This window comes from Panulirus ornatus, chromosome 46, assembly GCF_036320965.1.
Source record: "Panulirus ornatus isolate Po-2019 chromosome 46, ASM3632096v1, whole genome shotgun sequence".
In the NCBI taxonomy this organism is placed as follows: domain Eukaryota; kingdom Metazoa; phylum Arthropoda; class Malacostraca; order Decapoda; family Palinuridae; genus Panulirus; species Panulirus ornatus.
The window spans coordinates 10,327,243-10,350,543 of record NC_092269.1 but is presented as its reverse complement, the minus strand read 5'-3'; the positions used below and the strand labels follow the sequence as shown (position 1 = coordinate 10,350,543).

Sequence of the window (23,301 nt, the reverse complement as noted above, 5' to 3'; positions counted from 1 at the left end):
GTATTTTCTTAGTTGAATAATGAATTTAATGAGAAACACTGCGCTGTATCACAAAATGGTGCGTCGTACTTTCGTTTAGCTTCATACCATTTGTTCTGGTTTGGTCAAAGTATTTTGATAACGTTTGGAATTATCTTGCGAATGGCGTTGTTTCTTGTTGTTACGTGTGTCGTACATTGTTAGAAAAGTGTCATGCAGAAAGGGGGGTGAATAAGACAATTCTCGTATTTTGTGTGTAAATCATTATCCTGTTATTCTTTTTGTAGTGTTTAAATCGTAAACATTTACTATGTTATTAATGGAATCTAGTCACTTAAAAAATGATTTAACAATTAGAAAACGTCCATTTAGTAATACTATTATTTTTTTCTGATCATTGGTCTTGAAAATATCCATTCCTACTATTTGGATCAACTGCTTTCATCACCCTCAAAGAAAAAAAAAACTTTTTCATGTATCGATAATCTTTTATAAGTTGGGCTTTAATTGTAGAAACCTGCCATTTCATAGTTTAAGGAAGGATTATCGTTTGCTTACGGACGTCATCGTAACTCTGAACCTCGCGGTTCTGTGTTTTGGTGGTACGTCATGGCCATGACGTCATATCGCGTGATGGTGAAGCTGGGCTGTGATTGGTGATGAGGGAGTGGGGTGTGCATCCTGATTGGATGCCTAAGTGAGGCAACATCGCGCGATGATCAGTCTTGACTCTATCGTGAAGCGTAAAGCATTGTGTAGGGGCGTTCTCTCGACCTGTTAATATTTCTCATCAACAAGGTCATTTCCTAGGGGTACCAGGCAGGATGGAGGAGGACGTCATGATCCCAGACGACTTTGTAGAGGAAGGTAGGGGCTCGCTATAACCATTGGTACTAACATTGCTTACTGGAGTGACAGGTAACAAACCTTTGTTGCATCATGGTTGCAAGTTATTACCTTGGTCATGAAAAAGGTGTGTTGCATGTATATTTGGTAGGTGATCGTTGCACTATAGTACTTTTGCAAATTACTTCGTTACTTCGATACTGGCTCAAGTACTGACCATGGTGCTCTACACGGGTCCAAAGTTCCTCATAGCCTTTTGGTTACTCATGTGGTGAGGGGTTGTACCCTGACAGGCCAGTAGTGTGTCATCTGATGTAGGCAACTTAAAATTGCTTATATATATATATATATATATATATATATATATATATATATATATATATATATATATATATATATATATATATATATATATATATATGATTGTGAAACCGCAGTTCAGTATAGTTCAGATAATTTTATTTAGCATATAATTTTTCTATATATGCAGCACATGTTCAATAGAATGATCTGAGCTGTTACGGAAATGTGATTTCCCCTTGGTCATCTTAGTTGCTATTGGAGTAACGGAGATGTTTTGTGGAACTATTATGTAAATGTATACTTTGGGACATTTAACCCCGTAAATGACAATAAACAGGAGATAGTAAAGTTGACGAAATCTTTGGGGATTATTGATCAGTGCCAACACTGATGAGATGGTTTATAAGTAGTTGCGATGAAGTTTCAAGAGTGGGACTCTATGCGTGTAGAGCTTAATAATCATTTTGAGCATAAATTTACAGCTGCTTATATTTTATTAATCATTTATGTGATAGCAGGGAGCAACACACACGATACATTTTGGAAGTGGTTAATGCAAAATTAGGTAAAACATTTGCAAAATATGAATAGATCCAATGAAAAACACACACAACCTCAGAGCCGTAGCTGAAATGAATAGTTGAATTAACTAACGTTTAATTGAACTGCTGCTTGGGATTGCATAGCTGCTTGATCTCTTGTTCTTCCTAAACAGTGAATACCTTCGAATTCCTCATAGTGTCATCATAACATTGTATACACACCTTCAGAAGTAATAGGTTATAGAGATATGAGACATCAGTAGCAGGTGCAGTTTGTGTCGACATATAAAGGACTAGGTTCTTCCTGGCAAACCTTGTCAAAAGAAGACAGTGTAGCACTAATAGTTATCTTAAATGTATGGTATTACTGGAAATTTGTTGCTTTGGGGTGGAATTACTTGGCAAGATACACGGTGTATGTATATGATATTGGTGAGGAGAGAATGCAACATAACGTAAAACATGTTTCCTTGTTTATGTTTCCTGTATGATATTTTATGCCATGGGAGAATGATTATATTTTGCTTGAAAGGTGCCCATTTTTCAGATTTTAGGAAGTATGGCATTACATCATACAGATGGAGTTCATGAAAGTCATTGTTCATTTCCTTGTTCTGCATGTATGCCTGGAGTCATTCTTATTATGTGTGCCTGGAGTCATTCTTAGTACTATTTAAAAGCTGTGTATGGTATGACCACACTTGGATTACACAGTTCATGCATAGTCTTTTAATTGGGGAAAGAAATTGATGCTTTAGAGAAAGTCCAGAGAAAACCTTTTTTTTCTTTTATGTTGAAGGCTCCAGTCATGGACAAAAGTCCACATCAAGGCTGGGCCTTAATTGAAATATAAAGATTTATGAAATGGAAAAAGAAAAGATACGGGAAAGTATTTATGAATTTTTGAGAAAGTGAAAACCTTCCTCTTGAAATGTGATTGGTCATAGTTATTGGGAAAAACATGTGAGGGTAGAGTTCCAGAGCTTCAACATATAGGGAAAGAAGCAGATATCAAAACGGCCTACCCTTAAGTTGCTGATGGCCACACAGTAATCGTGTGACACAGCAGCATGCTGAGTATTGGGCGATCTAGGTAGTGGTGTGAGCACACTAGCAGCCAGCTCTTGGGAGCAAAAACCAAAGTATACCTATAGAAGAGGGAAAGTGAACCAACTTTGCAGCATAGGGCAAGGGGGTCATGTTTGAAAATTAGCCTGGGACAGTTTATAAGGAGGATCGCTTTCGACTCTGTCAAGTAAGGATGCAGAGCTAGAACCCCCCCACAAGAGAGAGTAGTACTCCATACAAGGACGAATAAGTCCCATTTATAAACAGAGCAACTTTTCAGAAGAGAAGTTTCGACATCTAAACAGGACACCCAATTTCTTACAGGCAGACTTAGCTATTCCTGTAATGTTGGTTTTCCAAGAAAGTGCGATTGTTACAGTAATGCCAAGTATGTTCATTGAATCAAGAGGTGGAATTACAGAACTATCAGATGAGAAACGTGAGTTGTTAAATGAAATGCTCTGTTAGAATTATTTTAAAAAGAGACCAGTTTAGAGGTGATAATTAAAAGCACCTTTTATTGCATACTAGTCTTGCATATTTATACTGATAAGTTATAAATTTCGTATGTTGACTGTGTCTTCTGCAGCAGTATAGGTGTATTTCACTGACTCTGCTGCAAGAGTCTTGAATTTTGGTAGGTTAATGTCTTTTGGTTGTCTGTTTGTTGACGTTTGGGAACAGTTGAGACTGAGTAGAGATGCCATGCATCACAGGCAGCTGCAGGTAGCACCTTACAAGGTGATGTGGTTTGTGCTCCACATCAATAAGTAGCAAATTAATGATTGTCTTTGAATCTCTTAAGTAATGGTGGTGGTTGAGAAGAGATGAAGACGTATGATCATTTTGAATTTTTATAAACCTCATTGCTGGGGACCCTCATATTTCCAGGATTGGCTCTTTAATGATTGATCAGAGTCAAAATCTGTATTATGATCAGGAGTGCTGGTGACCATGGCATAGTCACTTCATGGTGTAAAAGTCATGAAGGCCATGGAGGCAGAGCATGCAGTAGCTCCAATGTATTCTTAATGGTTTTCCTGCAGGCAACTGGTGGACTGTTTTAAGGCAAAATAGAGATGAGTAATCCATAATTTAGAGACTTTAGTGTATGGTGGTGATGCAAGATTTATGGGCACTAGGATATAATAGTGATTGTAATGTCCATTTTCTAATCAATAGGTTTTGATAAAGGTGGTACCACTGGAATCCTTATGGTCTTTAAACTTGATAGAGAGAATGGGATTTTTGGGTGTAGCATCTCCTACTTTAAAAAGTTAATTGCTCAAAGCTTGCAGGGTTTTGAAGTAGAGGGTAATTCTGGGATAAAAGCACCTCAAATCAACAGTTGTGAGAGTAGAATCCATTGGTACCCCTTTTGTTAAGATCTATAAACTAGAACTTCTTGCTAGGCAGTAATTTTGTTTCACATCGCACATATTACCACCTCACCACAGGATTTCGAGAGGCATGTCAAGAGCGTTTGTTTGCACTTTTTCCCATGACTGAAGTCCTGGAACTTGTGCCTCATTAAAGAGTGCTTAGCCCCTTTTGCTCAATTGAGTACTCAAAGCCTAGATTCTGATATAGTCCCTCAAGAGTTTGAAACAGACTCTCAACACCTCCCCTCTTAAAGTTGGAACCAGAACAATCTCAAAAACTCTGAACTGATTGCACCAGCGCTGGAAATTATTTAGATCTCGAGGGAGTCCCAAGAGGGAAGCTGACTGAACTTATGGAACTGAGCTGTTCTTACCCCAGGATGAAATGGTTTTATGGCAAGATCTTTCCTTTCTCAGTTGCTTGACCAGTGTGATAAAATCGTTTAGGTTCTGAAGAATAGACAGAAACTGCAAGAGCATTTGAAAAATGTGACCATGGTATCATAGCACATGAAATGTATAAGGTGGGAAAAACCAGAAAGAATTGGGAGATGGGTAACTTTTTAACAGCTCCCAACATGTCCTAGAGAAGGCCAATTCCAGTGCTCCACGGTTAAAAGCTCAGTTCTCGCAAGAAACTGTAGTTTAACCCCTCTTGTTTCTCATTCTTGTATTTGACATTGATATGACATGAGAGAATTTCATATCCTTTGGAGATAATATGAGAATAAGTATGAAAATCACATTTAAGGTTGTCCAAAGATTACAAAGAGATACGGACAAAGTTTTCCAATGGGACACCAAGAACAGCATGCTTTTCAGTGGGAATAAATTTCAACTCGTTGAGTATGGGGAAATGAAGAAATCAAAAGTGATTGAGAATACTGGACTGATACAAACACTGTTATAGACAAATTGAATAGTATGAAAGACCTTGAATGACTTAACCTTCAACGAACACAATAAAACAACAGTGACATCCTTCTTAAGGATGGTAGGATATATCCTGTGGACTTTAAAGATAAGGAAAGAAAACCCATTGATGAGGCACTAATTCACTGACAAATAGAATACTGCTGTGTTCTAACATCAACCATCAAGGCAGGTTAAATTGCTGAATCAGAAAGTGTTTAGAGCTCTTGAATGTAGTTAAGGAAGTAATTTACTTGAAACTGCTGAAAGCACAAACGTTGTAGTCCCAGGAGTGCAGACAGGAGAGGTGCATCATCATTTACACCTGTAAAATACTAGAAGCCATGTGAATATAACATTCTACTATGCCGGCACGACAAGCATGGAACACTAGAATACTACATCAGAAATCACAAGGTGTAATATGCGCATTAAAAAGACTTCCCTTGTCTGCAATCATAGAAAGCACTATGGGAAGCAGTGTGGAGAAGTATAGGTCCCCTGGACAAGTACCTACAAAGAGTACCAGAATGGACAGTGCTGTGGAGGCTATGTTGACCTGTGGGCTGTGACTTCCAACAGCTTGGTTTACCATCGACCAAACCTAGCAACCTGGGCAGTGGAGGTAGAGGACTTCTGAAGACTACACTAGTTACTTAATAGGGAGAACACTAGATCCACTGGTTATCATTCCTGACATATCTAGGGTTTTTGTCTCATCTCTAAGCTCCCCTCCCTCACTTTGCTTCTCAATATCTAGCTTCCTTTCAGGCAGTTCTGTCTCTGTTGTTGTTTATGGATCAGCCTTCCCCCTTTTCTCCATCAGCATCGGTGTCCCTCAAGTTTCTGTCCTGCCCCCTACACCTTTTCTCCTTTTTCCAATGATTTCCTCTTCTCAACAAATAACCCCATGCACTCATATGCTGACGACTTAACACTGCATTCAACCACATCCTTCAATTCTGCTCCCTCTTTTCACACTCGATCTGCACCTGGTCTTGACACAGCTTCCTCAGTAAACTCATACTTGGACAGGATATCTCAGTGGGGTACACAAAATCTCGTTAGATTTAATGCCTCCAAGACCCAATTTCTACCCATCTCTATCAAAAACTCCTGAAACCCTTGTCTCTTCTTTGACGGTTCTGTAATTCCACCTTTTGACTCAATGAACATACTTGATATTACCATAACATCCACTTTTTCTTTGAAATCCCACATTATGGGAATATATAAGTTTGCCTCTAAGAAACTGGGTGTCCTGTTTAGATGTCGAAACTTCACCTCTGAACAATTGCCCCTTTTATACAAGGGATTGATTCATCTCACATTTGGGGTTGTTTTAACTCTGTATCTTTACTTGACAGAATTAATTCATCTCACATTTGGGGTGGTTTTAACTCTGTATCTTTACTTGACAGAATTAAGTCGAAAGCAGTCCAACTTATAAACAGTCTCAGGCTAATTTCCAAACTTTACCCCTTGCCTTACGCTGCATGTTTGTTCACTTTCCATCTTCTATAGGTATTACTTTGGTTTTTGCTTCCGAGAACTGGCTGTGTGTGTGCCCTAACCACTACTAGCTAGACCATGCAATACTTGGCAAGCTGCTTCATTACATGATTATTGTGTGGCCATCAGCAACTCAAAGGTGGTTGGTTTCGATACCTGCTTCTTTACCTACATGTCAAAGCTTTGGAACTCTCTACCTTCTAATGTCTTTCCCAATAACCATGACCTGGCACATTTCAAAAGACGAGTCTTTAACTTTCTCAAAAATTCATAAATACTTTCCCTAGTCTTTTCTTTTTCCATTTCATAATTCTCTATATTTCAATAAAGGCCTGGCTTTGATGTGGACTTTTTTCCATAACTGGAGTTTTCATCACAAAAAAAATTACTGGAGAGAAGTGTACAGTGTCCTGATGTCATTTTTGAACGTTGTCTTACTATATGTGAGGACATTTGAAAAATGGCTGTCCTGTGGACAGCTGACATCAGAGCTCCTGCAATTTGTTCAGATTTTAGAGCTTTTTCTGTTTGTAAAGTGATTTGTAAACCAGATTAAGAGGTAATGCAAGAAAACCTGCCTGTGATTTTAAGGGCTGCCATGCACGATAATGTTTGAATACAACTGAATCTTGTTATGCATATATTTTGCCCGAGTTCAGATGTCTATAAAGATACAGTGATCAAATATTGCATGTGATCTTTTCATCATAGGGTCAGATTTGAATATTGTAATAAACATCAGACTCACTGTTTACTTTTCATACTAAGAGATGCCAGATAATGTCAAGAACATACATGTCATCTGTAGTGCTAAAACAGGCAAGGTATCTTTGTGTTTTTAGTTATATTGTATTGGCATTTTATATTTTTTGTTTAATCTAACCCCCACATTTTCCCTCTCCCTCATAACCCTCCCACAAAAATTATTCAGGATTGAAAGATAAATTAGATAAGTTAAAAATCCTGTTTCTTAAGTTTTTCTTCAGAGTGGCAATAACGATTCCATAATGTTAGAGCAGATTATAAACCTAGAATATGTGCTTCCTTTTTCTGTACATATTACGAGACACTATATTGAAAGCAAGTTTCAATTTGAGATTGTTAATCCATTGATTTTGTGCAAAGTCTGCCCTCCCAGTAGTGCAGATTTCCTGTTATGTACATACTGGTAGGTATGAGGCTTATTGTGTATTTTTAAGTTTTCAGTTGTTCATTACACATTCATTTTGCACTCATGTTTAAACCTTTGTGAATGGTTGATTAATATTTATCTTTAACATTAGCAGTGGATTTTTTCCTACCAAGTATTCTTCATGTCCTGGTATTTGATTGTTGTACTTGCTTGCTTTTATTATAGTGTCTGGAGGATAAGGTAAATATGGGACTAGTCCATTATGATTTTATTATTTTCTATGCATTTCATTCTATATGGTTCATCTTGTATATAATTCTGTTTTGGTGAATTTTTTATTCATTAAAATACAATTCAGTATGCAAAAAAATATAGGATTTGATTGTTTTATGTAATGAAAGTAAATTTTGTTACAGATCTTTTGAATCAAATGAACTGGCCAGACCTAGATCTGGAGGACATCAAGGACTTGGGTCTAGTGGATTGGAATGAGAGTGATGTCCTATCCCATGGAATTGGAAATGGAGGTGGGAACCAGGTGACGGCATCAACGCCCAGCAGTACCTCTACTCCCACTCATGTCGGTAGCTTCAGTGCAACACCAGATGGAAGCATCAGCAGCTCGGGCTATCTGAATAGCAGTGACAGTTTTTTTAACAGTAATGCCTTCCAGGTAAATGTGATTATGCTGTATAAAGATGGATCTTAAAGGCTATGGGTGTGTACACAATGAATAAAGGTATTGGTTATTTGCATCCCACTGGGGTTTCATAGAAATTTTGTAATTTTGATGATTTTTGTTGTGGATTTTAAAACAAATCTTAGTGTTTCATAGCTTAATGTTGATAATATTTTCATAGAAGTTTAATTGGTCTGTGCATTAAATAAAGTCATTAAGCCTCTCAATGATTTGCAGATTGCAAAGGCATCACCTCAGAAACAGCCTATTCAGCAGCAGCAACAGCAACAACAACAACAACAGCAGCAGCAACAACAACAGCAACAACAACAACAACAACAGCAACAACAACAGCAAGTAGTTGTTACATCTACAGGTGTTACACAAGCACGGCAGGTGGCACATGTTGTTCCCCGTGTGGAGCAGACATCTGTAGTGAACATTCCTCAGTCTTTGGTGACCAGTAGTGGACTTACTCAAGCTTCTCAGCTACAACAATTACTTAGTCATCAACAGATTAACATTCAGCAGCAGCCAAACACTGTAACACAGATTCAGCCTCAAACTGTACAGGTGCAACCTCACATTCAGCAAGTTACCACCATACCACCCCACACTGTGAAAAGGGTGGTCACTACTGGTGTTTCACAAGTTGTGCAGCAACCATCACTAATACAACAGCTAGTGATACCTAAAACAGAGACAATAACAACCTCGTCATCTGGGCAGTGTATAACAGTACCTCACACTGTTCTGTATAAAGCATCACCCACAATTGCAACTATCACAACACCCATTCAAACTCTTGATACAGCCACAGTTGTTACAGGCATTCCTGTTGTGTTGGACTCTGACCGTCTACCTGTAGCACGAGTAGTTGGTTCAGGAATGAAACCAATGGTTGTGCCACAGAAAGGTGAAAAAAGGAATTCTCATAATGCCATAGAAAAACGATACAGGTGCTCCATTAATGACAAGATTGTGGAGCTCAAGAACCTTGTTGCTGGAGAAGAAGCAAAGGTGTGTGTTAATGCTTATGATTTTGCTGTAATTTATTTTATGCAAATTTACTTGATAAACCTAAGACAATATGTAATTTAATGTTTTGTTTTATTAGTTAAGAGGTGTAGATGATTAAATGTGTCAGTAGCTACTATGGAAAGGGAGGGGGAGTAACCTATTTGGCTGTTGTTCAAGCAGCTGGTGGTTATATTCACTTGGTTTAGTGCCAAGGCCACAACTGACGTGCTTTACCTGCTACTGTTTTTAGTGGGTTTTTATAAACACTTTTGGCAAAGCTGTTAATTTTATTTTTTGTTTGTCTTCATGCTTATAGAAATTTGAATAAGTTTTAGTATAGGGTGTAGAGATTTCATTTTGATTTACTGCATTGAGGTGCTCTTATAAAGTGATATATTTCACCAGTTTCAGTTTTGGTGAGTGTGGTTGGAATAGCTTTATAGTTAAAAAAAAAAAAATCAGAAAAGCTTAATTAGTTTGAATTTCTATCTATGTCTGATGCCCGTTCCCTTTGGAAGTTCCTTTATGGGGGTGGCCACAACAAAAGGATATCCATAATTGTTGTACTTTGGTGCCACTTCCTAGCCTTAAGTGCCTCACCATAACAAGCCGCTGGCAGAGGGGCAACTCTAGTGTAGTGTTGTCAAAGACTCCTGCGGGATGTTCCTACCAGTTATTTCTACCTAATGTTTCTGCTTAATGTTCCAACTTACTACTATTACATAATGCTTCCAGCTAATGTTTCTACCTAATGTACCTACCTACTACTACTATCTGTTGCTCCTACCATTTTGCCAAAAGACAGAGCTAGTACACAGTGATCCCCACAGGAAAATCTATAGAGTTATGGAGGATGAGTTGGGTGACTTAAGTGTTGTCAAGTGTTATGTGTGACAAGGAGAGACTGTATGTTTGTGGACAGAATGCCTGCAGGCCACATGTGGTTGAGGCAGAAAGAAAAGACATTACCTTGGCCAAAGGAGTGCAATGTGACAACCTCTGAAGTGCTGGCTCACTTTGCAGCTGTCACTAACCCTCCCAATGACCAGGTAGGTAGTACAGTTAATATACCTCCCTGGTCAGTGGCTGCATACTAACTTCTACCTATTGTGAAAATTTGTAAAGATTTGATGGTATGGTTGGGGGTTAGGAAATGGAACAGAAAGAAGTATGCTTTTGCTGAGTTAGATATTGGTTTGGAGTATTTTTGATGAAGATGCAGAAGTTTTGTTAATCTTTTTGGGTGCTTTGGTGAAAATGATTGCTGAAAGAAAATAATTTTTTGTTGTTGTTGATCATTAACTCTTTGAATATGATTGATGTGTCCTCTGGTTAGGTTCAGGGACATCACACAGCCCTGCCTCATGCTCATATGTATACCAAAACTTTCACTCAACTTGCTGTCCACTTTTACACATGCATTATTGAATATCCTTACCAACCAGTCAACAACACTAACAATTACTTTTTCATCCCACCACTCACTACCCTTTCTAACCTGCCCACCTCCCACCTTTCTCATGTAGCAGGCATCTTTTGTGCAAGCCATCACTGCTTCCCCAGATACGTCCCATTCCTCCCCCACTCCCCGTACGTTATTTGCTGAGTGAGTGTTCAAATTACAGAGGTATTCCTGGGAAATTATATGGGAGGGTATTGATTGAGAGGGTAAAGCATGTACAAAGCATCAGATTGGGGAAGAGCAGTATGGTTTGAGAAGTGGTAGAGAATGTGTGGATCAGGTGTTTGCTTTGAAGAATGTATGTGAGAAATACTTAGAAAAACAGATGGATTTGTATGTAGAATTTATGGATCTGGAGGAGGCATATGATAGAGTTGATAGAAATGATCTGTGGAAGGTATTTAGGGTATATGGTGCAGGAGGTAAGTTGCTAGAAGCTGTGAAAAGTTTTTATATATGATAGAGTTGATAGAAATGATCTGTGGAAGGTATTTAGGGTATATGGTGCAGGAGGTAAGTTGCTAGAAGTAGTGAAAAGTTTTTATTAAGGATGTAAGGCATGTTTACGAGTAGGAAGAGAGGAAAGTGATTGATTCTCAGTGAATGTTGGTTAGCGGCAGGGGTGTGTGATGTCTCCATGGTTGTTTAATTTGATTATGGATGGGGTTGTTAGGGGTGTGAATGCAAAAGTTTTGGAGAGAGGGGTGAGTATGCAGTCTGTTGTGGATAGGGGGCTTGGGAAGTAAGTCACCTGTTGTTTGCTGATGATATAGCACTGGTGGCTGATTCAGATGAGTAACTGCAGAAGCTGGTGACTGAGTTTGGTAAAGTGTGTGAAAGAAGAATGCTTAGAGTAAATGTGAATAAGAGTAAGGTTATTAGGTACAGTAAGGTTGAGGGACAAGTTAATTTTGAGGTTTTGAATAAAGAAAAACTGGAGGAAGTGAAGTGTTTTTGATATCTGGGAGTGGATTTAGCAGCAGATAGAATTGTGGAAGCGGAAGTGAGTCACAGGGTGGGGCAGGGGGCGAAGGTTCTGGGAGTGTTGAAGAATGTGTGGAAGGTGAGAACGTTATCTCGGAGAGCAAAAATGGGTATGTGTGAAGGAATAGTGGTTCCAACAATGGTATATGGTTGTGAGGCATGGGCTGTAGATAGGGTTGTGCGGAGGAGGGTAGATGTGTTAGAAATGAAATGTTTGATGACAATATGTGGTGTGAGGTGATTTGATTGAGTAAGTAATGAAAGGTTAAGAGAGATATGTGGTAATAGAAATATGGTTAAGGGAGCAGGAGAGGGTGTATTGAAATGGTTTGGTTACATGGAGAGAATGAGTGACGAAAGATTGACAAAGAGGATATATGTGTCAGATTTGAAGGGAATGATAAGTGGGATACCAAATTGGAGATGGAAGGTTGGAGTGAAAAAGATTTTGAGTGATCGGGGCCTGAACATACAGGAGGGTGAAAGGCATGCAAGGAATAGAGTGAATTGGAACCTTGTGGTATACCAGGGTTGACGTGCTGTCAGTGGACTGAACCAGGGCATGTGAAGTGTCTGGGGTGAACCATGGAAAGTTTTGTGGGGCCTGGGTGTGGAAAGGGAGCTGTGGTTTCTGTGCATTACACTTGACAGCTAGAGACTCAGTGTGAAAAAATGTGGTCTTTGTTGTCTTTTCTTAGTGCTACCTCGTGTGTGCGTGGGGGGAGGTGGGGTGCCATTTCATGTGTGGCGGGGTGGCATTGGGAATGGATGAAGGCAGCAAGTATGAATATGTACATGGAGTGAAAAAGATTCTGTGTGATCGGGGCCTGAACATGCAGGAGGGTGAAAGGAGGGCAAGGAATAGAGTGAATTGGAGCGATGTGGTATACCGGGGTTGACGTGCTGTCAGTGGATTGAATCAAGGCATGTGAAGCGTCTGGGGTAAACCATGGAAAGCTGTGTAGGTATGTATATTTGCGTGTGGGGACGTATGTATATACATGTGTATGGGGGTGGGTTGGGCCATTTCTTTCGTCTGTTTCCTTGCGCTACCTCGCAAACGCGGGAGACAGCGACAAAGCAAAAAAAAAAAAAAAAAAAATGTATGTAAATGTTGAAATGTATAGGTATGTATATATGTGCATGTGTGGACGTTTATGTATATACATGTGTATGTGGGTGGGTTGGGCCATTCTTTTGTCCGTTTCCTTGCGCTACCTCGTTAACGTGGGAGACAGTGACTAAGTATATTAATAAAAGGAAGATAATAGCTTCTACCCAATCCAATTCTGAAATGTACATATGGAGAAAATAAGCAAAGGAAGACTCGGATATGATTTATGTGTTAGAATTGGAAGGAGTCTGCTCTCATAGACTGAGGAGATAGAAAGGAAGGGTGAGATCGAGTTGTTTTGAACTTAACATTAGGATTGTGAGAAGTGTGTTTGGGATAAAAGGAATTGGAGTGTGTACTTAGCTACATTAGGTAATAGTCGTCTTTAGCAACATTAGGTAGGAGCCTATATAAACACTGCACAAGGGTTGCCTTCTCCCTGTGGCCTGTTAAGAGTGAGGCACTAAGGGGCTAGAAGTGACACTGGAGTTTACCTTATATGGAGACCTTTTTGCCATGACCACCCCTTTAGGGAGTTCTAGAAAGGAACAAGCATCAGAATTGTAAGCACTGATATCCAGAGCTCTGATGGTCCATATTGGTTATATGTAAAGATTATGAGAATATAGGAATAGAAATTGAGGCAGATACAGTTAGGAACAGGCATTAGAAATACAGATATATAGTGCTAGAAAGAGGAATATAAAGCAGAAAGCACCTCCCTTCCCACCTCTCCCTTTGGCTTAACTGTCTGATGGAAAAAGAAAACGGGAAGAAAAACACCATGTATTATAGTGATAAGATGCTGCCATGGAAATTTTTGGGAAAATATGAAGTAGATAAGGTTCTCATCAGTTTGATATCTGCTTTGCTGCTGGAATCTGAAGAAATTAGACATTACTAGTGGTAATCTTTTCTTTCACTTTTATCAATTTTTTTTGTTGTTGATATCAGTAAAGTTATGGTTTAGCCTTAATTTGAAAGTATTTGTAGTCTTTGTATTTACTACTTTGTGAGTTAGTTCATTCCATTGTATTTAATGAATTCACTTGGGTTCTCTTTTTGACAGAGAAATTCTTTTTCAAAGTTTTTCATGTAAATCTGATTTTTGTCCTGCTCTTGTAGAAATTATTTTTGCAGCTTCATTTAGATACACTGTAAGCCCCTTCTTTGGATGTTTGTCACCTATTTCCCATAATGTTCTCTTTGAAATCAAACCATCAGTTTACAGTGATTCTAACATTATTTTGATTGCCATTTTCTAGCTTTTTTGCGGATCACACAGGTGCTAATAAGTCCTGTTTGTGGGTATTACTTTAGCTAATATATTACTGCCCCTTGTTTGTTTTTGGACCATTTTATTAAGGGAACAGCCTTCTATAAAATAGTTGACCTTTATTCCTCATAGTCACTAGTCATAAGGTCCCATTTGATGTTAGGATTTGTTCAAATCTCCAACAATTACTACTATGTCATTTAGTGAGGCTTTGATTTCCTCATACGAGGAAGCTCTTTCATGTTCTTCACAAATTTATCTCAAAGAACCATGCATACCACACCATCAGGCACATCTTCACCAGTTAGATCTCCTTTCAGATTCTTCTCTGCCTCCATCACCAAGAGCAATCAAATCAGCCTATTCTTATATGTCTAGTATTCCCAATTGCCATTCCTTTTTTAGCACAGATCATGCTGTTGTCCGTTTGTAATTACAGCATGTACCCCCCTTGCCCTCAGTTATTCCCCCAGCTGCCACATCACTCTTGCATGCAGATCCCTTACCACCAGGATAAGATCCTTGCATCAGATTTACCAAAGCACTGTATTGCTCTCCCCAAAGTATACTTTTCTTCTAAACTTCTCCTGCTACAGTATGTAAAGGCATGGTCAAATGAGTACAGTATGTATATGTATTTAGGAGGATTAACTGTACTATTTGTTCATGTAGTTTTGTCCCAAGGGAAAAGTTACTTTCGAGTAGGTTGTATAATTGTCAGAGGATGAAAAGGAGTGCTATCATATTGAACTTCTCCCTCCAAAGGAGTCAGCCACTTCCCAGCTGTTGGATGCAACACAGGCTTGAAGCTGCAGGAGCTCAAAAATAAGGGTCTGGGGATTATGTGTAATGATATGTGTGTAGTATTATGTATTAATATAGTTTTCTTCTTCCAGCTTCACAAGTCTCAGATTCTGAAAAGAGCCATAGACTACATTAGGTACCTGAAGACTCAGAATAGCAGATTAAGAACAGAGCTCAATGCATACCGAATGCGTGATGGTAACCAGAAAATCTCAGATCTACTCGTAGGACCATGCACACCTCCTCCATCAGACACATCTTCACCAGTTAGATCTCCTCTTTCAGATTCTTCTCTGCCTCCATCACCAAGAGCAGTGAAATCAGAAGTAAAAGAAGAGGTAATTTAAGAATTATTTTTTTCATATTTAGTACAGTTGCTCATTTTCATATAGTGTCAGTAGAAGCTTGCATGTTTCTGTTAGATAGTTGTAGTTGTGAAAAAAAATATCACAAGTAGCTTTGTTTTGTAATATTCTTAACAAGCACCTGATCAGCTTCACGGTGGTAAAGGATTTATTGGAAAGTGCAAATTTTCTAACAGTAATGTTATAATTTAGCAGATGGTGTCCCCTGGAAGTAGTCCACCGTATATGACGATGGCCCGGTCAATGGCAGATAGTTCACGTATGCTGCTGTGTATGATGATGTTAACTGTGCTTGCTTTCAACCCCACAAACCTTCTTACCAAACGTCTTGCACAAAGCCATTCTTGGTCTTATGGTGAAGTTCCTGGAAGAAGTATTCTTGAGGATGTACAACCTGTTGAAGGCATGTTATGCATCTTGTTATGGAGTTGGTTTTCTGTTTTTGAAGTGATGAAAAAAATTTGGGTTTATTTTAATGGGTGTTCAAGTGATTAATGAATGATAAATTTCAGGTATCACCTCGCTCCACAACATTGTGTATTCCTCCTTCATGGTGTGGATGGTTAATTTTGTAATCATCGCAGTATTTCTTGTGAAGATATTTGTTTATGGAGAACCAGTGGTGAGGAGAAAGTCGAGCACAGCAGAAACTTTTTGGCGTCACCGAAAGCAGGCTGATCTTGATTTGGCTAAGGTATGTATGGCTGTGCAGTGAGTCAGCATTATAGTGGTTGTCAAGTTGCACTCCTTTGACCAGTGGTTGTCAAGTTGCATTCCTTTGATCCATGTAGCTGTTGTTTCTTTGCTTCATCCATATGTGGACTGCTGGTATTCTGTCCACAAACATACAATCTGTCCTTGTCACAAGTAACACTTGATAACGCTTACTCTTCGCAACTCTAGATTTTCCTGTGTAGGGCAATTTTGTTGGCCCTCCCTTTTGGCAAAATGGTAGGAGTAATAGATAGAAGTTGTAGGTAGGAACATTAGATAGTGAGCTTTAGATAGAAGTGGTAGGAAGGAGCTTTAGCTGGGAGCATTAGGTAGGAACGTAGGTCTATGGCTTTTGTGGATTTAGAAAACGGAAGTGATGAACAGGAAAGGAGATTATTTGGAGTCCTTGGTGTGCATGGATGTCTTATAAAAGCTATAAAGAGGTTTTTAGTGAAAGTGGTCCTTTTTTGTTTTTAGATAGATGGTTTGAATTCAATGTAGAAGTGCTGTAGTGCTTTGAAATGTCATCAAAATATACTTTTTTAGTAGTTGAGGTATATTGTGATTCGAGATTGAGGTTGGGATATTTGTAGTGTATCACTGAACCATGTTGGACCAGGATGTGTTACCATATTGTTATTATGCAGATGATGCTTTTTAAGCTGAATCAGATGAGAAGATAGTTGATGCCATTATGTTTGATGGAGAAAGATGTAAGCTAAAGTTTCTTGTTTCTGAAAGAAACTGGCAATCATAGACCAATTGTCTTTGAGAATTAGTTGTTAACAAGTGTAGGTGTTTGTAACTGATATCTTGTGAAGAATGGTGGGAATGCTGAAGTTGAGATTATGCAAAAGAAGGAATTAAGGTGCACTAAAAGCTGTGGTGAATGAAAAAAATTGAAGTTTAGGGTGCATAAAGCACTTGTCCCAGTTCTGTTGTATGGATGGAAAACCTTTCTTCCATGATTCAGACACAAGAATAAATAAAAACACTAGAGAAAGATGTCGTACATAATTGTTGGAATTAGAATAATGAACATGAGAAAGATGTGTGGTGTGAAGGTCACTAGAAAGGCACATTAGTTTTTGGCCTATGTAGGGTTTGAAGTAAATGATAGTGATGAATTATAGTATTGTTGATGGTAAAAGGAGAAGAGAGGGACAGATGCAGCAAGTGAAGTTTCATATTAGGATGTCAGGAGTTAATTTGTTTTCGTGAATGTTAGTCATCTTATATGTGAAGTGTGATGGTATGTATGAAAATGTTAGCATTATCTGACTAATCAACTTGTATGCATCTTTGAATATTAAGAAGTGCTTATACATCCTACCTTAGCACTGCATGGTTTTGCTCATTCATGTTTTACTTTTGACACCAGTTTCAAAATATATCGACTAAGCTTCACTCAAGCATGGGAAGTACCTGTGAAGTTGTGTTGGTTAATGCCCATGGCATGGGAGCAACATCTTAGGCTTGATGTAACATTTGTTTCTCATCATATCTCAGGGAGTTAATGAAAAGCATTATGGTAGAATGGAGATATTTTGACTCCAGAATTTATATTGGTTCCCACCTCCTACCATTCACATGCTTGTGGTATGTAGATGGTTGGAGGTAAGATTAGAAAGGGGTAGTAAGTTGTGGGATGAAGAAGTAAAGTTGCTTTTGATAGAAAAGAGGCATTTTGGGTGGTACTTGTAGGAAAGGAGTGCAAATGATTATGAGACATAAAGAAGAAATAAGCAGGTCAAGAAGAAAGTGAAGGGGTTGAAAAAGGGCAAATGAAGTCAGTGAGCTAGTATCAGCAAACTTTAGGGAGAATAAATCGTTTTAGAGGGAGGTTCATGAGTGAAAAACAAGAGAATGAATAGGAACATTGGTGAAGGGGACAAAGAGAGAAGTGGTAGCAGGTAGTGATTGAGGAGTTTAAGTGAGTATGTTGAAGTACTTGTTGAATGTGTTTGTTGATAGGATGGCAGATTTAGGGTTATTGGGTTGAGGCATTATACAAAGTGAGAATCTTGAAGAGTGGTGTGATGAAGAGAGATTTGATGAAAGCCTTTTGAAAGATGAAATGTTGCAAGGTGGATGGAGTGAATGGTATTGCTATTGAATTTCTTGAGAAGGGTTTACCATGTTGTTTATTGGTTAATTATATTCAGTTTATGCATTGATCATGGTGAGGTGACTAGGATTGGCAGAGTGTTCAGACTACAGAGGAACAAGTTTGAGTATACCTAGTAAATTGTATGGATGAGTAGTAAGAGAGAGGTGTGGTATTAAGTAACAAGAATGTGGTTGAGCTGAAAGAGATATGCTGAAAAGGTGGAAAGATTAACAGAGATGGTATTTATGTTAGAAGGAACATGGAGAATAGGGAGACTGACCTGGAGATGGAAGGATGGAGCTAAACATTTTTTTTGAGTGATTTGGATCAGAACATGTTGGAGAGTGAAAGGCATGCATGTGACGAAGAATTGGAATGATCTATTATATATATGTAGGGGTCGATGTGCTGTCAGTGGACTGAATCGGCATGTGAAGTGGAAATTTGCAGTCAGGTATGGTAAGGAAATAAATTTTTTTTTCATTTTCTACTCACTGAGGTCAGTGAAGTGATATATATGCTGCTTTTGTACAAATGAGTGACCAATATGATTTAGGTACTAAAGGATAATTTCTCTTTAGGGTAATTACAGCAGTGCATCTCACCAGTATGGGTTATCCTTAATGGTAGTTGGACGGCCATTACCAAGTACCTTAGTGGAGAAGGTGTTTTCTGTCTTTTGGCAAGGAATTCGTCAGATTCTTCAGCGTCTTTATGTGGGACGATGGCTGGCAAAACATGCTGGTGGACTTTTCCTTGAACAGTAAGTTCAAATCTTTATGACTAAAAAGATGGATATTTCAAGTGTATCTTGGCATATTTTTTTTTTAATAAGCAAAGTTAAATGAAACTTTGAAAAGGTCTCTGACTTCATGACTGTGTTACTATGTTGTTCTTGGCTTATATATGGCAAAATTTTGCTTGCTGAGGAAACTACTTAAAGAAATAAGTATTATTGGTGACATAACTACAGATTTATGTTTTAGTGTAAAATACAGGTTCATTAATTTTTTCTCTTCAGATCAGTTCGTGATGAGATCCATGAGAGTATGTGTGAGTGTGCATATGTATATCACAGATTACATAAATTGCATCTCATGGGACATACACAGGATTCATCACATCTCCTTGGCCTCTACCTAGCTATGACCACAATCAACTTAGCTGAATGTGGCAGTGTTGCAGGTAAATGAGTTTTTTTTTTTTTTTAGAAATCAAGATTTGCCTTTTACATTATTTTATTCTGTCAGTATGTATGTCTTCCAGCAATGCCTGTTGCACTTATTCCATATACATAAGAATCATCTGCTCAAGTTTCCCCAGGGTAATAGCCCTTTTTCCTTACTTTTCTCATGATCAGATGCATAAGCACTGACATTCACTGAACTTGTGTAGTGTACTCTCAATCCCTTCCAATTTGGTCTGGAATTCTATTCTTGGCACTTTATCGAATTGCCATTACTATTTCAGCAGAATTGCCACCCCTCCATTTGTTCTTGCCCTTGCACCAACCCTTGGACATTCCCAGACAATTCTTTCCACTACCACTATAGTTAAACATCCAAACCATTCTTCTCACTTTCCCTTGAGCTTTTTTCCAAGCTAAAGGCAGGTTCATTTGCAGTAGGAGTACACTCTGGATGCTGAGGCTAAGTGGTTACTTGTCCAAGTGGATAGAAGTGTAGAAATATATGAGTGGCACCCTCATTCTTTGAATGCTAGTAGAGAACTGACTTGGGCAGAATGGCATGCATAGCATTGGCACCCCACAGTGTGTGGCCAGCTGGACTTGCATAGTATTGCAGTGATTCATTTTATAACAAAAGAATGGGAATAATTTAGGTGCTTGGTCAATAAGATCATTACGTCAAACCATGCTATATCACAGCACTACTGTATAACCACAGAACCCCATTTCCAGGGGTTCCTGCAGCTTTGAGGCTGCATTACTTCCCATTTGATCATATGTCGACATGCCTGGCACCTTACACATATTACCTAAACAACTTCATAACCAACCAATAACCCCAGAGGAGAAATTAAGAGCTCGCCCCTCCTTCACACTCCAGCAACCTGTGCCTGTAATTCCCTCACCCCAAACACACACACACACATCATTTGACATAAATATATTCACATTGTAATGACTCATCAAGTATTGAACAACAAATAATTGCATCCAGTACTCCACCAGACGTATATGCATCTGAAACTACACAACCTAGGTGTGTACAAGATGCACTTATTTATATTTTGGACATCAACTATCTCCAGAATTTCAGACAACTATTCAGCATCTCAAAACCAGTCATGCCCAAGATTTTTTTTTTTTTTTTTTTTTTTATACTTTGTCGCTGTCTCCCGCGTTTGCGAGGTAGCGCAAGGAAACAGATGAAAGAAATGGCCCAACCCACCCCCATACACATGTATATACATACGTCCACACATGCAAATATACATACCTACACAGCTTTCCATGGTTTACCCCAGACGCTTCACATGCCTTGATTCAATCCACTGACAGCACGTCAACCCCGGTATACCACATCGCTCCAATTCACTCTATTCCTTGCCCTCCTTTCACCCTCCTGCATGTTCAGGCCCCGATCACACAAAATCTTTTTCACTCCATCTTTCCACCTCCAATTTGGTCTCCCTCTTCTCCTTGCTCCCTCCACCTCCGACACATATATCCTCTTGGTCAATCTTTCCTCACTCATCCTCTCCATGTGCCCAAACCACTTCAAAACACCCTCTTCTGCTCTCTCAACCACGCTCTTTTTATTTCCACACATCTCTCTTACCCTTACGTTACTCACTCGATCAAACCACCTCACACCACACATTGTCCTTATACATCTCATTTCCAGCACATCCATCCTCCTGCGCACAACTCTATCCATAGCCCACGCCTCGCAACCATACAACATTGTTGGAACCACTATTCCTTCAAACATATCCATTCTTGCTTTCCGAGATAATGTTCTCGACTTCCACACATTCTTCAAGGCCCCCAGAATTTTCGCCCCCTCCTCCACCCTATGATCCACTTCCGCTTCCATGGTTCCATCCGCTGCCAGATCCACTCCCAGATATCTAAAACACTTCACTTCCTCCAGTTTTTCTCCGTTCAAACTCACCTCCCAATTGACTTGACCCTCAACCCTACTGTACCTAATAACCCAAGATGTAGCTTCCACATTAAATGTTACAAAGACATGAACATTTCATTCACTACTCTTCTTAACCTTTGGCCCAGCCCAATGGATGTGGCTGGTATGCAGAGTGCTCTGGGAGTCTTGTAGATGGGGTCTTGGGAGGAAGATGACATATCTTATCTTTGTAAGGCATATGCATCTGCTTCATAAGTGAAGTACAGTGATTGATTTCAAGATTGTTATAAAGAATGGATTATTTTCTTAGGAATGGTGTTGGACATCCCTTATAGAATTTAGAAAAAACATTTAGCTTTTTTTTCATAATGAAAGGAACCCTGTTGTAGATGATATTTTATTCATAATTCCAGGTGGAGACATGGCAGAAATGTTAGTGTCCTGTGCCCTCAGAACTAAGGAATCTCTTCCAGAGCGATGGCGGATCCTTTCTCGCTTATTGTTAGGTCAAGCTAAACTTAAAATTTCCAAGACTGATCAAACAAGCCTTTTGGCAATCCACTGGCTTTTTACACCATCTGGCAAGCGGTTCTTTGTTTCACACAAATGGTCTTACGATGCTCATCGAGAATCAATGTTTAGCCAACTCACAGACAAGGCTGATCCATTAGCTTATCTGTCACTTCTCTACAGGTTGGTTGTATGTCCAGATTGCAACTTGTTTAAATTTTAGAAATAACATAGTGAAGCCTGTCAGTCCTTGTTTTGAATTCGTCGGGCAGGAATTCATAGTTTTTATTTGATGTGAAATGTTTTTTCTAAGTCTCGCTGTTATATATAACTAGTGGAGTATTCTATATTGTTACTGTATTGATGGCTAAGCTGTCCTGAATATACATCGTATTTGCTGTCTTGCTCACTGTTTTGGTTAAAAGTTCATTTATGCTTTGTTCCTTTATAGGGAACATTTACTTGAGCGAGCAATTGCCACACTGGTGAACCCGGGCAACAAAGCTGAAGATGCTTGTGAGGAAAATGCTCACCGTCGCACCAAAACCTCAGATGTTCTTGATTATATCCAACAACTAAATGAGACTTACAATGGATCTGGTACATCACTTAGTGTCTCGCGTCGTGATGAGGTAGGTAATGTTCAAGCATACATACATGATGTTCTTGCGTCATGATGAGGTAGGTAATGCTCAAGCATACATACATGACGTTCATCACTATATTAGTAAATATAGTGGTAACTTGTGGAAGAAAAAGGATATTTTTTGCTAATTTAGTGTCGTACCCATTCACTAAGGCTGTTTGTATGTGACAGATAAGTTGTATGACTGGCGGTGCCTGCAGCTCTTAAAATCTGATAGCTCATGAAGTTCATAAGTTAGGTTTTTACAGTGATATTGTATTGTTTTGTAATTGTAATGGTTATATTTAGTGGTATTACTGAAAAATTTACAAATAAAACTTTAAAAGTTCTGCAGAGGGGTAACCACAGGTTTTAACACTGATGCATTGAATAGGCCAATAGAATGACAGTTTTGGATTGAAGAGGGATTTGTATTTTCTTTTGTGTATTTAGTTACTTTCACCTCATTACTGGTGTCTTTGAAATGTGAAAACTAAGGAAGGAGTATCATTAATGCCAAAGGAGAAGTTATAGGAATGTGAAAGAGTGTAAGGAAGCGAGTCCCAGAGATGTAGGTAAAATGGAAGTGGGTAAGAGATTGTTGATTGTTAGTGCTTATGCACATGGTGTGAAGAAGGATGATGAAAAGGCAAGTGTTGTGGGAGCAGCTGAGTGAGTGTGGGTAATGTGGGAGTTGGGGTATCATTAGGGGGCATAGGGGATTTTCAGTGAGGTGAATGGAAATGGTGAACAGCATATGGAGTTGTATGCTGAAGAAGGATTGATGATTGGCAATAACTGGTTTAAAAAGAGGGACTTACATGAGTACTTACTTGTGATGAGAAACAG

The 23,301-nt window shown here is 38.9% G+C and overlaps 1 protein-coding gene across 2 annotated transcripts in view; it reads left to right on the top strand.

Annotated features, from left to right (window-relative positions):
* Positions 1-655: 655 nt before the first annotated feature.
* The window catches only part of SREBP (Sterol regulatory element binding protein), a 47,542-nt gene continuing 24,896 nt past the window's right edge, over positions 656-23,301 (top strand). Inside the window, exons 1-10 of one of the 2 annotated variants that reach the window (XM_071688822.1) lie at positions 656-846; positions 8,093-8,349; positions 8,593-9,375; positions 15,108-15,353; positions 15,573-15,783; positions 15,893-16,074; positions 18,786-18,967; positions 19,226-19,389; positions 21,731-22,010; positions 22,279-22,459. In XM_071688822.1, the coding sequence (XP_071544923.1) occupies positions 804-846; positions 8,093-8,349; positions 8,593-9,375; positions 15,108-15,353; positions 15,573-15,783; positions 15,893-16,074; positions 18,786-18,967; positions 19,226-19,389; positions 21,731-22,010; positions 22,279-22,459 (2,529 nt within the window). In that variant the 5' untranslated portion in view covers positions 656-803. The remainder of the gene's footprint in view (positions 847-8,092; positions 8,350-8,592; positions 9,376-15,107; positions 15,354-15,572; positions 15,784-15,892; positions 16,075-18,785; positions 18,968-19,225; positions 19,390-21,730; positions 22,011-22,278; positions 22,460-23,301) is intronic. The other variant, XM_071688823.1, reaches the window with a different exon arrangement.